A 13,965-nucleotide genomic window follows, 5' to 3' on the forward strand; every position below is an offset into this window, starting at 1 on the left:
AATAATGCAGTGAGCCCACTGAAATAGAGGGAGAAGTAAGGAAGAAAGAGAAGGCTATGCAATAAGGCAGACCTCTATGTAGGAGGGTCTAGTTAGGGGAAGCTGGATATGTTTCAATGTTAGTAAAAACAGGGAGGATGTGAATCACAGCTTGCACATTTTCAACACACCACTGTCTAAGGCATAAAAAGGCAATTGTATTGGCTCTGAGGAGGAGCAGCTTGCCTGTTTTGTTCACAGGAGATCTGAAATAAGACTGCCAAGATTTAAGACAAAAAAAAAAAAAAAAAAAGGAGACATAACAAAGCAAGATTTCTCCTTCCTGACTTTCAGAAATATATTATACCTTGCTTCATGTAGATTGAACAGCTTTTGGTCCCCCTGACATACTAGTGGCATATGAAAGCCCTGTGGATGGATGGAGCGTTAGATTGGAAGTAATAAGGTTGTGCCTGACTTACCTCCGCATTTGTAGCAGATGTTACAAATGTCATAACATGAACCTTTGGGATCAGACTGGAAAAAAAAGCAAGACAACAGATGTAGGCCTCTTAGTTTTACCAGCAAGTATAGTCTGACACTATATAACACTGTTCTGACTTGATGTTAATACCCTGTCCTCCTCCTGAGAACAGAATCAGTGACACTAACCATTTCCGTAGCACCGAAGTCGGAAAGGGGTGACAGCAGGTTTTTTTCCCAGATTAAATTACAGAGGAATTTTAATACTAGTTTAAAAATAAGATAATAGAACTATTACTCCAAAAGGTGTTTTATTGTTATATCTAAATACGTTACCTATATTCATCACTCATTTCTGGGGGGAACTGAATTTTAAGGAATTTCTTCATGCTACCATGGCATTTACACATTTTTCCATTGGTAAAGTCAAATCTTGCAGAGTGGACATTTATCTAAACCACTTCTAAATTCCTAGGATTTTAAACCCTCAATTCACCCTGTCTTTGTCGCTCTCCCTTGCCTCACACATCTGTCACTACTTTGCCTCTTTCTCTTCCATACTTCTGTAGACTTTTTTCCCATCTCTTTACAGCAATTGGATTTCCTGGGAAGGTCCTATCTCACATTATTACTGAACCCAATTTAATTAAAGCTACAGTAATATTTAAAGCATCTTTTACTTGCAGCTGTCTCCACCAGCACTTTCTCAGCTACCCCATCTAATTTTTTGACAGTTTTGAAAATATTTTTGTGCTGCTTTTCACATTGCCTCTTATTTGTGACTCTTCCTTTCTGAACTGAAATGTAAAGCCATTTTTCTCACTTCTTTAAGACTGCTACCATCTAATAATATTGACAAATGGTTGAAGAATAGATGGGAGTTATCTGCTTCTTATATCTATTTGTGAGAGTGCAATATAAGTGAACAGTCTTTATTAGGATCACAGTTATGCTTACATTCTGTATAAATTCCTCCTCCTCCAAGATTTTTAGGAGCAAAAGGCAACACTGTAAATATTTGTAAAACAGCCAGTATAAAGTGAGTTTAATTCTAGGAAGTAGCTCTAATTCAGTTGTATCAGAGACAATGGTCCCCTCCATATCAAAATGCATTTTGCTGCCTTAGTAGAGAAACTAATAGCGGGAGTGAATGTTAATATTTACCCATATTTCATTTTTGGGTGGTATAGTTATTTTGCTGGAAATTATGTATTCTTTTCTTTCAGCATTGTCCTCTACATGGTGGAGGCTGCATGAAGTTATTCCTTCTCCTGTTTCTCGGGAGTATTGGCCAGTATTCCTGTATTTCATGGGAGGGGAAGAAAATTAATGCAAGAGTGCAGGCCCTTGTATTTTTTCCCTGTGCTTCAATTTAAAGCAGTGGTGACTCTCTCTGCCACATCACTCCCTCAGGTGCTGCCATTCTTGAACTGGAGGCTTAGCCCTCTCCCTGAAGAATTTCATTGTCAAGGAGAAGAGTGGGGGTTCTCCCATGAAGAATTTTAATCACCCTGTCTGTAGCCCTTTTGAAGGAGGCACAATAGTTCCTATAGTAACTACTACAGTGTGGGAGAAAGGCCAGTGCTCCCGCCCCCAGCCACAGATGGAGAACTCTCTTTGCTTAGATGACTGGAAATTCTTGCACAGCAAAAGCTTCATCCTTCACAGTGAAAAGAAAAATCTCTGAAATAAACTCTTAAAATGTACAAGTACTAATTAAGAAACACTGCGAGTTGAGTTATCAAGTGGAGAACATAAAAATCTCAAATATTTTTAAGGTGTGTTTAATTTTCATTCTTAGGGGGTTTAATTTTAAGAAATCCAGAAAAGAAAAAAAAAAAAAGGAGAGAGACATTTAGGACATAAGAAATCTTGTCTACTCCTCCAATCTCCCCTACCCTCCACCCCCCAGAGAACAAATCCTGTGGGAAGGAGCAGACCTATAAACCAAATGAAAATAATTGGGAAAAGAAAAGGAACAAGCTCATAAAATAGGTGAAAACTTACACTAAGTCAGCCACTTATGTAGTTTCACTTGGAATAATTTTCAAGGGCAGGACACATTCAAATCTATTGATTCCAGTACTATTAATGGACTATATACTACTTTCTGCTTTTCTGACAACATTTTAATTTAATTGGATTTAAGTTATTGAAACTAAAAATGCTATTAATAAAAGTTTAAAAATGTTAAGCAACCTACATTTGGAAAAAAAAAAAACAAAAAACCCAACCTAAAATCTTTTAATTCCTGAGGTTTTGATGGATCATCACGGATGAGCAACTAGAAATAATAAAACACCTGTAATCATGTTACATGTAATTTTCTTGAGTATATTCTTGATGGCTACTTAGGTATTCCATGGAAAGTTTTGGTTTACTTTCTCAACCGTGGATTCCCCACTAATGAATACGTGCTCTGTACCAGTGACTGGAAGATGGATGTGTAGAATAATAGGCATTCGTGTACACAAAAACCAGATTTGGAATACCATTGTTAGCTTTGTAAGTTGATTATCATATATTGCATTATGCATCTTACATGTAGTCCTTTGTGACAAATTTGTTCGGATACTTTATTGCCGTGATACTTAGTTGGTAATGGCACAGCATTAATGATTCCCGTAGCTTAACTAAACTAAGATAAAATACCTTTTCACATATGTTGCAACTCCATTGGAGATTTTTTTTCTGTTTCCCATCTGTGAAGGTGGATAAGGTGTCTAAGTTTTGGCTCATATGATGGCTTACGGTGAGGTAGACTGGTGACATCATTTAATTTCTTTGGATGCCTTTTCCAAATCAGAGGGCAGATTCTCTGCTTACATCATGCTGGTTGATTATCATTCAGCTCATTTTAGATCAGGATCTGAATACATATCATCTATGCCTTATGTTCTCTACATACGTGTTAGGCAGAGGAGTTTACTCTTGCTGGAAATTTCTTTCAAAACTTAGAATCAGTCATAAATGGGAGAGCAAAGACAATCAGTGGGAAAAACAGCATACCCATTGCAAGGTATTAGGTATAGGTATGCAATAGAAGAATAAATTTAAAAAAGAGCTGCTATGGACATTAACATATATAAATAGTGGCAATTCTTTCAGAGCCTAATGTTGTCCTTCCCTGACTTTGCATCTTCTGTTGTTCAATTTAGCCCCTCAGTCAGTGTCTCTGTCTTTTCTATAACATGGCTTTTAAGCATTTCCAAATTACTTTTTATGTCTCATAGGAAAGCCACAAGATTTTAAGATGACATCTACCCTCTTCCTGTAAAACCACCCTCATCATCACATTCACCAGCAGTGTTCTTTCATGAGCATTTGGGGTTGTTCCTAGAAATAAAAAAGACACATTTTCATGTAGATTCTACTTTACACCAGGGTAAATGTATTCGAAAGTGTATTGTCATTTCTATAGACCTTTTTTCTACTTTGAAACAAAAAAAATTAAATTCAGGAATATAATACTTAAAAGATTATAGCCACACTCATGCAGTGAACTGTTTTGCACATAGAGTCATCTGGAACAATTCAGACAATTGTACTTCTTATGCTGTGGGGAACTGGTAATTGTGCTGGTGATATGTGCTTTTACTCCCAGTCATCAAGAAATACTGCTTCTGCTTAATTAGAACTCTGTCTTCACTAGTAGAAGGTCACAGTGAACATCAGCCTTTGGTCATTCAGTGCTCCAATAGCTTAAAAGTGAGTTTAAGAGGAGATACTCTCTCTTCAGGATGCATAGAAACTGTTGTTAAGTATTCTACATTTTTCTTTTCCATAGTTTCCCACTCTTTCTAGCACAATTGTGAATGCTCTTGAGATTGCATAAAGCATGCTTAGACTTATCATGACACACTGAAAGGGATGTGGTTCTTCCTTCACCTGATGCATAGCCAGATTAGTCATTGAGGGAGGAAATTTACAGAGGAATTAGTGAGCAGTTAGAATTTTTTCCTTGTTAATAGCTTGTGGAATAATACTATGCCAGGAATAGACATGTCAGTCTGAATAGTAAAAGCCATGGTCCAATTCCATAGAAAGTAAAAGACTTTAGTAGACTGATTCCACTGCTCCAGCACGACAAAGTACATATGTGAAATCAATCTGTCTTCTTGTCACTATTAAAATTCAATATTTAATACAAATATTGGTGCAGTCAACTTTTTAATTAACACAACTATTGTGCATTCACACCTTAAACCTTGCCAATTAAATGTACAGTACAAAATACGACCACATATGAAAAAGCTGATTTAGAGATGTTTGTTTATACCACTAAAACAGGAGAAGCGTAGAATTTAACATGGGTTTGGAACTTGTTTCCGTTGTGACTCCTGTTGCAGTTGGGTACACATGCTTAGGTCTTTGCCATATCCTCATTTCCCCTACTTTCTATTACTCATATAAAGAAATTTATTTCACACATGCAGTATTTTGTTGCTGTAAAGGGCCTGCATTTGAAACAGAATCCACGTTTAAAAAAAAAGTGCATCCACATCTTTAGGTCTATGAAGGTTGTTGAGCTGCTTTGATTTATAGTTGTTGCGATATAAATCCTAAATCCCTTGCTTTCCAAGATATCTATGAGCAGCTGAGCTGTGTCAGCTGATGGTTCCATCCACAGGGTGAGAGATTTAGAGGTGACTGACTGTGGCTTGTGCGATGGAAGCCAGTTCAGTATTTATAGTTTATGTTTTGAAATTTTAGAATAAAATAACATCATGGTCTGGTTTTTAATCCAGCCACTTCAGTCTGTGTCTTTCACCTATCGTCTTGCCACCAATCTATTCAGTACAAATAAGCTTTGTGCTGTGATTGGGCTGTGAGATTGCCATGTTTTTGAAAGGTATCCATGTGGTACGCATTTGTATACCCAAACCAGTATATTTCTTCTGATGCAGATAGGTATTGAGAAATCTTGAAAGCTCAAGCAAGTAAAATAATGAGGCAATGAAGTCAGAAGGTGAAATAAAATAAGTTTGTTTCCCGTATTGTATATTTATCCCAATATTCTTGTCTCATTCCTCAAAATATGAAGAATGATAGGGAAATTAATGAAATACAGAAAGTGCATATATAACATCTATTCAGTTACCCAAAAAGAGTTGCAGTATGGCTACCGGAAGCATAATGGTTTTCTGTGTCACATATTTATGCTGGTTGTAAAATTAAGAACTGTCATTACAACCCCACATCACCTAAGTGCAAGACACATAAATCCAACAGTTCTACTACTATAAAAATGTCAATGAACTGAATGGCGTGAAAGTACTAAAAGATATTTGTCTACATGTATACCATCCACTAGGATGCAGGCATTGACAGAGGATTTAATTCGCAAATTTTGAAGCTAAGATTTTGGCCCTCGTGTTTTCTAGTTAACTCACTGACCTTGAAGTGTCTTCATTCTAGCTATAGAACTGGGAGTGTTCCCAGTATGAAGAACTGTTGACTTACCTGGAAACATCAATGAAGTTAAAGATACTGTTTTAAAAAGTGTTGCACAGTCTTCATGCACTTTATTCAAGTTATGATACTCCCATGCTAGAAACCCTGAAATTAGCATCACAAAGCTGGATTCAATATGAAACAGATACACTTTAAAATGCTAAGGGATTGTAAAGGAAGCATATGGGCAAGAAACAGAACAGTATTTGGAAGGCTAATTCCAAATGCTGATGTGTTCAGACAATGTGTGGAAAATATAACACAGTCTAGATGAAAGAGTGAAAGGATCTGAAGGATTTCAGGGAGGTTTTTGTGGTTTTGAGTTTTTTTTGCTTTTTGCGATGCTCTGATGAAGACTACCATCTAGCAGGCCAAAACTGTGAATTTGCTTTTTGTTTCTGATAGATTCTAAATGAAATGACCATAAAAAGTACTAACTGGTAGCAATCATAATGGGCATACTGATAATCTTTACAGTGTTATATATTTTATTACCACAACTAAAGCTAAAGTTTTTCTCAGAAATATAGGTACAACTCCAGTTCAAGCAAACATTTGATACCATAGCTGAAGGCAGAGTAAGGACAAAAGAAGGATTAATTTGTGAGGTGGGCTGATGCCAACCTCATGAAGTTTAACCATGCCAGGTGCAAGGTCCTACACCTGGGTCGGAGCAATCCCAGGCACAGCTACAGGTTGGGCAGAGGAGAGATTCAGAGCAGGCCTGAGGAGAAGGACTTGGGGGTGTTGGTTGATGAGAAAATGAACATGAGCCGGCTTCAGTGTGTGCTTGCAGCCCAGAAAGCCAACCGTATCCTGGGCTGCATCAAAAGGAGTGTGACCAGCAGGTCAAAGGAGGAGATCCTGCCCCTCTACTCTGCTCTTGTGAGATCTCACCTGGAGTATTGTGTGCAGTTCTGGTGTCCTCAACATAAAAAGGACATGGAACTGTTGGAACAAGTCCAGAGAAGGGCCACGAGGATGATCAGGGGACTGGAGCACCTCCAGTGCTGGAGTATGAAGACAGGCTGAGGAAGTTGTGGCTGTTCAGCCTGGAGAAGAGAAGGCTGCGTGGAGACCTCATAGCAGCCTTCCAGTATCTGAAGGGGGCCTGTAGGGATGCTGGAGAGGGACTCTTCATTAGAGACTGTAGTGATAGGACAAGGGGTAATGGGTTAAAGCTTAAATAGGGGAAGTTTAGATTGGATATAAGGAAGAAGTTCTTTACTGTAAGGGTAGTGAGGCACTAGAATGGGTTGCTCAGGGAAGTTGTGAATGCTCCATCCCTGTCAGTGTTCAAGGCCAGGTTGGACAGAACCTTGGGTGAGAGGGTTTAGTGTGAGGTGTCCCTGCCCATGGAAGGGGGTTGGAACTAGATGATCCTAAACTCCTTTCCAACCCTAACTATTCTATGATTCTATCTTCAAGTCTGTCTGCAAAAAGGAAAATTAAAGCTAAGTTGCTAAAAAGTTTAAAGGATTTGGGGTTTAGTTTTTTTTTTTTTTATGAAATCATTATTTCTGTTTTTACCAGGCATCACTACAGCTATAAAAAAGATGAGAATGCAAAGAGAGCAAAGTGATTTAGAATCAGAAGACTGATATAGAAAAATATAAGACTGACTCAAGTACCTAAAGCTTGTAGAAGAATAATATTATGCTGACATGTCTGGTTAGTTATTATACTAACAGAACATCAAAAATCAAGTAGTTGGTCTGTTTCTAGCTTCACTTGAGGTGTAAAGCAGAAGTCTTGGAGAAGACTTTTCAGTTGTCAGCATCTATGTCCTTGAATACCTTCAGAGAAAAGAGGAGGACTATATATTGCCTCAATCTATTAGCTATGAAGTCACCTGTTTGCCCAGTATAAATAGCCTAGAATTTCCTGCAAGGAAATTATATGAAGCATCAATAAGGAACGGCATTGCATTTTTAAGTCAATATGACTATTGTTACTCAGCATTTATCTTTTCTTACTGATACCATATTTGGCAGCAAATATCATAAAAGACTGTGAAATTGTTGCTCTGCATTTTGTTTTCCTTGGTGTTAAATTGGTCTGTTCATTAATGGCAGTCATCCATTCTTCTTGGTTCAGTGGCTCCTTGGTATTTTGCTTTTCTTACTGTGCTTTGTAAAAATAGCAATACGTAAAGATGCACTAGTGCTGTTATGGTTCCAGAGGCAGTTGACCATCAGAATGTTTGGATAGAAATGTTTTTGTACACACTTTAAAAAGGTACAGAATGAACTTCACCTCACCTCTGTGGATATACCTGGCTTTGGTACTAAGACAGAAAAGCAAGGAAAGGTTCCTGCAACCCTGTGCTCTCTTTTGTGCTCTAGCTTCTTTGGTCCTGTGGCAAAGACAACCTAGCCTAAGAAGAAATCTCAGCTTACGTAGAATTCTGCATTTGATTATACTTGTTTTGATTGCTGGCTTGTGTGCCTGGCATAGAGAGTTTAATGAAATATTAAGTTTGATTTCTCAATCCTTTTGTAGTCACTGCTGCCTTTGAAACACAACTGCTTATTAATCACTTTGTACGTTTAAACTGCGTAGTTTAAATGCAGACTCTGATATTTCAAGTGCCTATTTCAGCAGCTAACTTGGATATCTGGGTTACTACAATGCTTCCCTATGCCGAGCAATAACTTTGATATCTCAGATGTGTTTACAAATATTGACATTTTAATGTTGTGTTTACTTCCTTTCAGTTTCAAATAAGATAACATATAAGGATAAATTTCTCATATCTTCCTAACTCCTAAGTAATATTTAGATCTTATCACTACATTCCAAAGCATTTACATTATGTGTAGCCTCTTTTTTCAATAAATTTTTTCACTAAATTCTGCATGCTGTCATCACCACGTACACAAAGACCTTCTACAGGAACTTGGGATATATTTGAATAAACAATAAATTTCCAGAGTTCTTGGATATTTAAATGTATTATTTTAATGATCCTTTAATAGTTCAGATTTTAGTCACTGAAAATTACATATCAATTGTATTTACAACATGCAAGGCAAATTTGAAATTAGCACTGGTGTATAAAATTCAAAACATATTGAAATAGTAAATGTCAAATGGTATGATCAGGGTGCATTTGAAATGAATGTGCAGAACTTTGCAACATAACTGTTTTTTATTCAGTTATAGGTGCCCAGCGCAGAAGAAGTCCCAGTGCCCTTGCCATTGAAGTATTTGAATCACATTTGGGAAGTCATATTTTACAGGTAAAAAAATGGCTTTTCCAAGAAAAATAAAAATAATTATCTAGTCATATTTCTGTCAATAACTTCTATAGTATTGTTTTCAGCTCTACTGTTAATGAGATTTTTAAATTTTTTTAAGCTCATATTACCTTCTTTTTAGAAAGCCCTTCTTTGACTGGAAGAATGTTAATGAGAGGGAGGGCAAGTATTATTTAGCTGAATCACAATATTTTTTTGTTTAGAACTGTACAGTAGGTGTTTGCCTGTATGTATTTGTGTGTGTGTACAAAACAGGATTTTGTGTTGGTGACTTCATTTGCCTTATGTGTCACATAGAGATTTAGGGCTTTTTCCCCCCACTATGGTTTATGAGCACGGCTTTCCTCCCTGATTTCCCACTTGTCACAATTATATATCACAAATTCACAATTTGCAAGAGAAAAAATAAACAGCATCATGCTTCTTAGGTCTCTTTAGCTCTGAGATAAAAAAAAAAATCTGATATTTGTCAAAGAATTTAATCACACTGTAGAATTTATTATATTCCAGGAAGATTAAACAGAAAACAATGACCTGGTGGAAATATTCCTATGCATGCTTTGTTTTTTCAGGGTTATTACAACCATTTTTAGGTTGCAGTAATCAAATGTGTAGTAGATGTGGTTAAGAACAAAATGTGTTTTGTCAGCAAGGCAAAACCACAGCACTACAGAAATAAAACCCACATATTCTTTTCCAAGTGTGACACTGACGAGCTGCCTTTACTTAGCAATGAACACAGCTTCTCCATGCAAATATATTGCTTGGTATATTATCTTTTGAGAGGTATGAAAGAGGTAAATTAGGATATTATCATGAGAAATATTCCACTTAATTTGAAATGATTGAGAGCTACCTCTCTGTACTAACTCAGCTGTGGCATTCAAAAGCACTGAGGATAGCATCAGATTTTTCACATCCTTATAAAGTAACTAAATGCAGAATAGCAACAAAAATAATTTTAGGAAAACAAGAAATTAATTACTGTAATGAATTTTTTTTTGGAACAAAAATCATGAATGAAGTAACTTACCTAGTTGTACGCCCTTGGCAGAGATCTAGAGGAAGGTTTAGATTCTGTGAGCAAATACTTGTGTTATAGTTGCTGTATCAAAGATACCTGTACCAGTATCTACAGTGCTGTGTTTGCATATAAAACAGAAATGCTGTTATGCAGTCTCATAAGCGTATAAAAAATGAAGAAAATTGTGATATTTCAGTTTATGCAATTTGTCAGTGTGCTCTTTGGGGTATGAAAACATGTACTATATATCCTACAGGTGTGGGGTTTTAAATTTTGAATTATAACAAATATTTAGATAAAACCTTGTTGAGACAGATTTATATACACTCCTTAGGTATTATGCATGACTATGAATGAAAATGAAAAAAGCCTATAATGGACACTTAAAAAAATACTTGACATTTCAGTTTTTCACTTACCTCACATTAAAACAATTAGTGATTTTTTACTTAAGTCAGGTTCCCCTTTTGGTTTTGGTGGGGTTATTTTGGGTGGGGTTTTTTTTTGTTTTGTTTTTGTTTTGGGTTCTTTTTTGATTGGTTAGTTGTTTGGTTTTGGTTGGTTGTTTTTTTTTTTCTATGTGATAAAGTGTTTTCAGGATATAATTTAATCATGGTACTAGCAAAAAAACCTCCTGTATTGCACTCATAATTGAGGATTTTCAGTCAAAATCACCATCAGCATTATATTAAATATCTGTTGAGGTGTGGCCTTTTCAGAGAGGGTGGTGCTTTTACCAAATTACTCCCATTAGTCTCTCAATTAATAGAAAGTTCCACTCTGACATTTAAAAGAGGATAGACTGTTGATGGATAAAGGACAAAATGAATTAATAATGGTGGCAAGTTTATCATGATATGTTAAAATCTTGCCTTATTTTAGCAGAATAATCAACGCTTGGAGAGAAAGTCTAGGTCGTGCATTTAAATGTGCCACTTTTAACAGATCTGAACAAACTTCAGAGTATTCTCTTGTGGCCATATACATAGATAATAGAAAGATAATCTCCAGAAGACTGATTTTTAAAACAACAATGGGACAGAATCTGTGGTGTAATATAATTATAACAAGTTCTCATTTAGTCTGCTGCTCCTGGAAATGATTTCCAAAGCAGTATTGTTGTAAGTATTGTTTGCAAGTGAAATAAACAACCTTGATTATACCTTGGGAATACCTGTGTTTGATTTCAAAGTCTGCTGAGGAGGTTGAATTAATATTTAGTTTGTTTAATCCCTTTTGCTATTAATATTTTGAAGACTGGGTTAAGTGTAAACTCAGAAATTAAGGAGCCTCTCTAATCCTTCTAATATTTTCATACTTCAAAATTTATTGACAGACATGAGAAGCATAATACAGTATGTTTAAGAAAAATGGTTATAGTTTGTTTATAATAATGTTGTAAAAACAGAAATGGTGGCGCATCTTGTGGTATTTGACATCTTGATTCTACAAGCAAGTAGCATCAGTTAGTCATGTCAGAAAATTTCCAAGCCACAGCTGGTTGATGTTTATCATTTGGGGCCTGCAAGGATGCCAAAGAGAGTTTCTTCATCAGGGACTGTAGCAACAGAACAAGGGTTAAACAGGAGACATTCAGGTTAGCTATAAGGAAGAAGTCCTTTACTGTGAGGGTGGTGAGGCACTGGAACAGGTTGCCCAAAGAAGTGGTAAATGCTCCATCCCTAGCAGTGTTCAAGGCAAGGTTGCACAGAGCCTTGGGCAACGCGGTCTAGTGTGTGGTGTCCCTGCCCAAGGCAGCGGGGTTGGAACAAAATAATCTTGATCTAAGGTCCTTTTCAACTCTAGCCATTCTATAGTACTGTGATCATGCCAAAGAGATTCCCACAGTAGGTTTGAAGCCAAAGATGCTATCCACTGTGTGCTTATGGAAAAAAGACACCGCAAAACATGAATGCCCAAATGCTATTTATCAGAATCTTCATATTTAAAAGTCTTTTAAATGTTTACCAAGTAAAATCACCTGAATGATGAACCATAGAAATGCTTGTAATAGAGGAGAAAAAATAGATGTTGGCAATAAGTTAATTTTAGACAAGGGTTTTGATTTGCCAAATTCTTTTATCTTCCACATTCTTCTTCTGGGAAGTGGTGTTATAATGAGAAAAGACTTCTAGTAAAGATATCTTCAGTTTTACATGTATATATGTATATATTATATTTGTTTATTAAATAAATCCAGTAAAAAAATATTGCTTCTGATACCTGCCATTCAAAAATTTGGCTGAATTGTTTGGCCTGATCGTGAAAATTAGCAAGAAGATTATAATTTTTTTCAGGGCCCCTGGATTTTTTCTGTAACTTCATTGCTATTGAGAAGGTGGGGAAAAGGGTCAGTAACCCCATATTCTTCATATAATCAGGAATGATCAGGAAATGTAGAACTAAATATAGAGAAAAGGGAAAGTTAGTGAATATATTTGCATATGCAAATTAGCTTAATTGATACTGCTTGCCTCTACAGGGATTTTTCATTACAAACTGGAGTGCTACATTGTTCAGCTCATATTGAGTAATTTAGTAACTAATGAGACCAGTTTGCACTAATTTGCATATGATAAATGAGCTTAATTGCAGTAAATAACTTGGAGGCATAATTACTTAATTTTCCTGTGTTGCATGGCTTTTAAGTTCACGTATGAAGAACTCAAGATAATTTTGCATATTTAAATCAGTTGCTTTTAAAATTCTTGAACAAAAAAGAACACACCTTACAATTTGAACTGTAAAACAATTAAAAGTAAAATATATAGTATTTTAAAATAAAATTTAATATTTTTAAAAAAATTATTTCTTCCTTTAAAAATGCCTTATTAAGGAATAAATACTTGGATTTAAATGCAATGCAATAGTTTTAAAAATGGAATAGAATAGACGGATGGCATTAGTAATAATAATATAACTGTGTATCTGAACTGTAGGTAGCAGTACATGGTTTGTATGTCTGCATACAAAAGTGGTAACTTTCATAATTGCATTCTTTGCTTCAGCAGTGACTGTTCAACTGTTAAGAAGCTGTAACACTTTCATATAGCATTATACTACTGTACACAGTGACTTAGACACTAGTTGCCTTAAATATACTGTGTCCTACCTCTACCTAGTTTTGTGTGAAGAAATCCTTAAATCTTAGAGATACTGAAGTGTCAGTGCAACAAAGATGTCTTTCCCTTTTCTTTTCTTCTTTTTTCTTTTTTTTTTCTTTTTTCTTTTCTTTTCTTTTCTTTTCTTTTCTTTTCTTTTCTTTTCTTTTCTTTTCTTTTCTTTTCTTTTCTTTTCTCTTTTCTTTTCTTTACTTTTCTTTTCTCTTTTCTTTTCTTTTCTTTTCATCTTTTCTTTTCTTTCCTTTTTTCTTTTCTTTCCTTTCTTTTCTCTTTTTTCTTTCTTTTTTTTTTGGTTTTTTTGACTTTTCTTGGTAGACTTTTGATAGAATTGATAGAATTAAGATACTGAATTAGGCAGGGGAGAAAATTTCAAGGACCTAACTACCAATCTCATGAACAGTGAGATTTGTTGTGCACCCGTGATTTACAAGTGGATGACAATCACTGAATTCTCCATCTGTGCTGTAAAGGGGCCCGTCTACATTTCTAGAAGCTTTTCCTAAGACTTCTTGAACGTTGTCTTGGGAATTTTGAGACTTAACATTTACCTTGTACTTTTTATTGTACCTTTTTCTCCCATAAAGAAAATATTTTGTGATGAGGAAAGTTCATCGTAACAGCAGTATCAAATTCAAGAGGGGAA

General features: G+C 35.7%; 1 protein-coding gene across 6 annotated transcripts in view; it reads left to right on the top strand.

The window, feature by feature from the left end:
- The window catches only part of NPAS3 (neuronal PAS domain protein 3), a 607,962-nt gene that overhangs the window by 303,687 nt on the left and 290,310 nt on the right, over window positions 1-13,965 (top strand). For all 6 annotated transcript variants that reach the window (XM_062623101.1, XM_062623117.1, XM_062623146.1 and 3 more), the window contains one exon: window positions 9,076-9,158. In XM_062623101.1, coding sequence (XP_062479085.1) covers window positions 9,076-9,158 — 83 coding nt within the window. The remainder of the gene's footprint in view (window positions 1-9,075; window positions 9,159-13,965) is intronic.

The sequence above is a fragment of the Pezoporus occidentalis genome, unplaced genomic scaffold, assembly GCF_034315485.1.
Source record: "Pezoporus occidentalis ecotype Australia unplaced genomic scaffold, CSIRO_AGI_Poc_V1 ctg108, whole genome shotgun sequence".
NCBI lineage: Eukaryota > Metazoa > Chordata > Aves > Psittaciformes > Psittacidae > Pezoporus > Pezoporus occidentalis.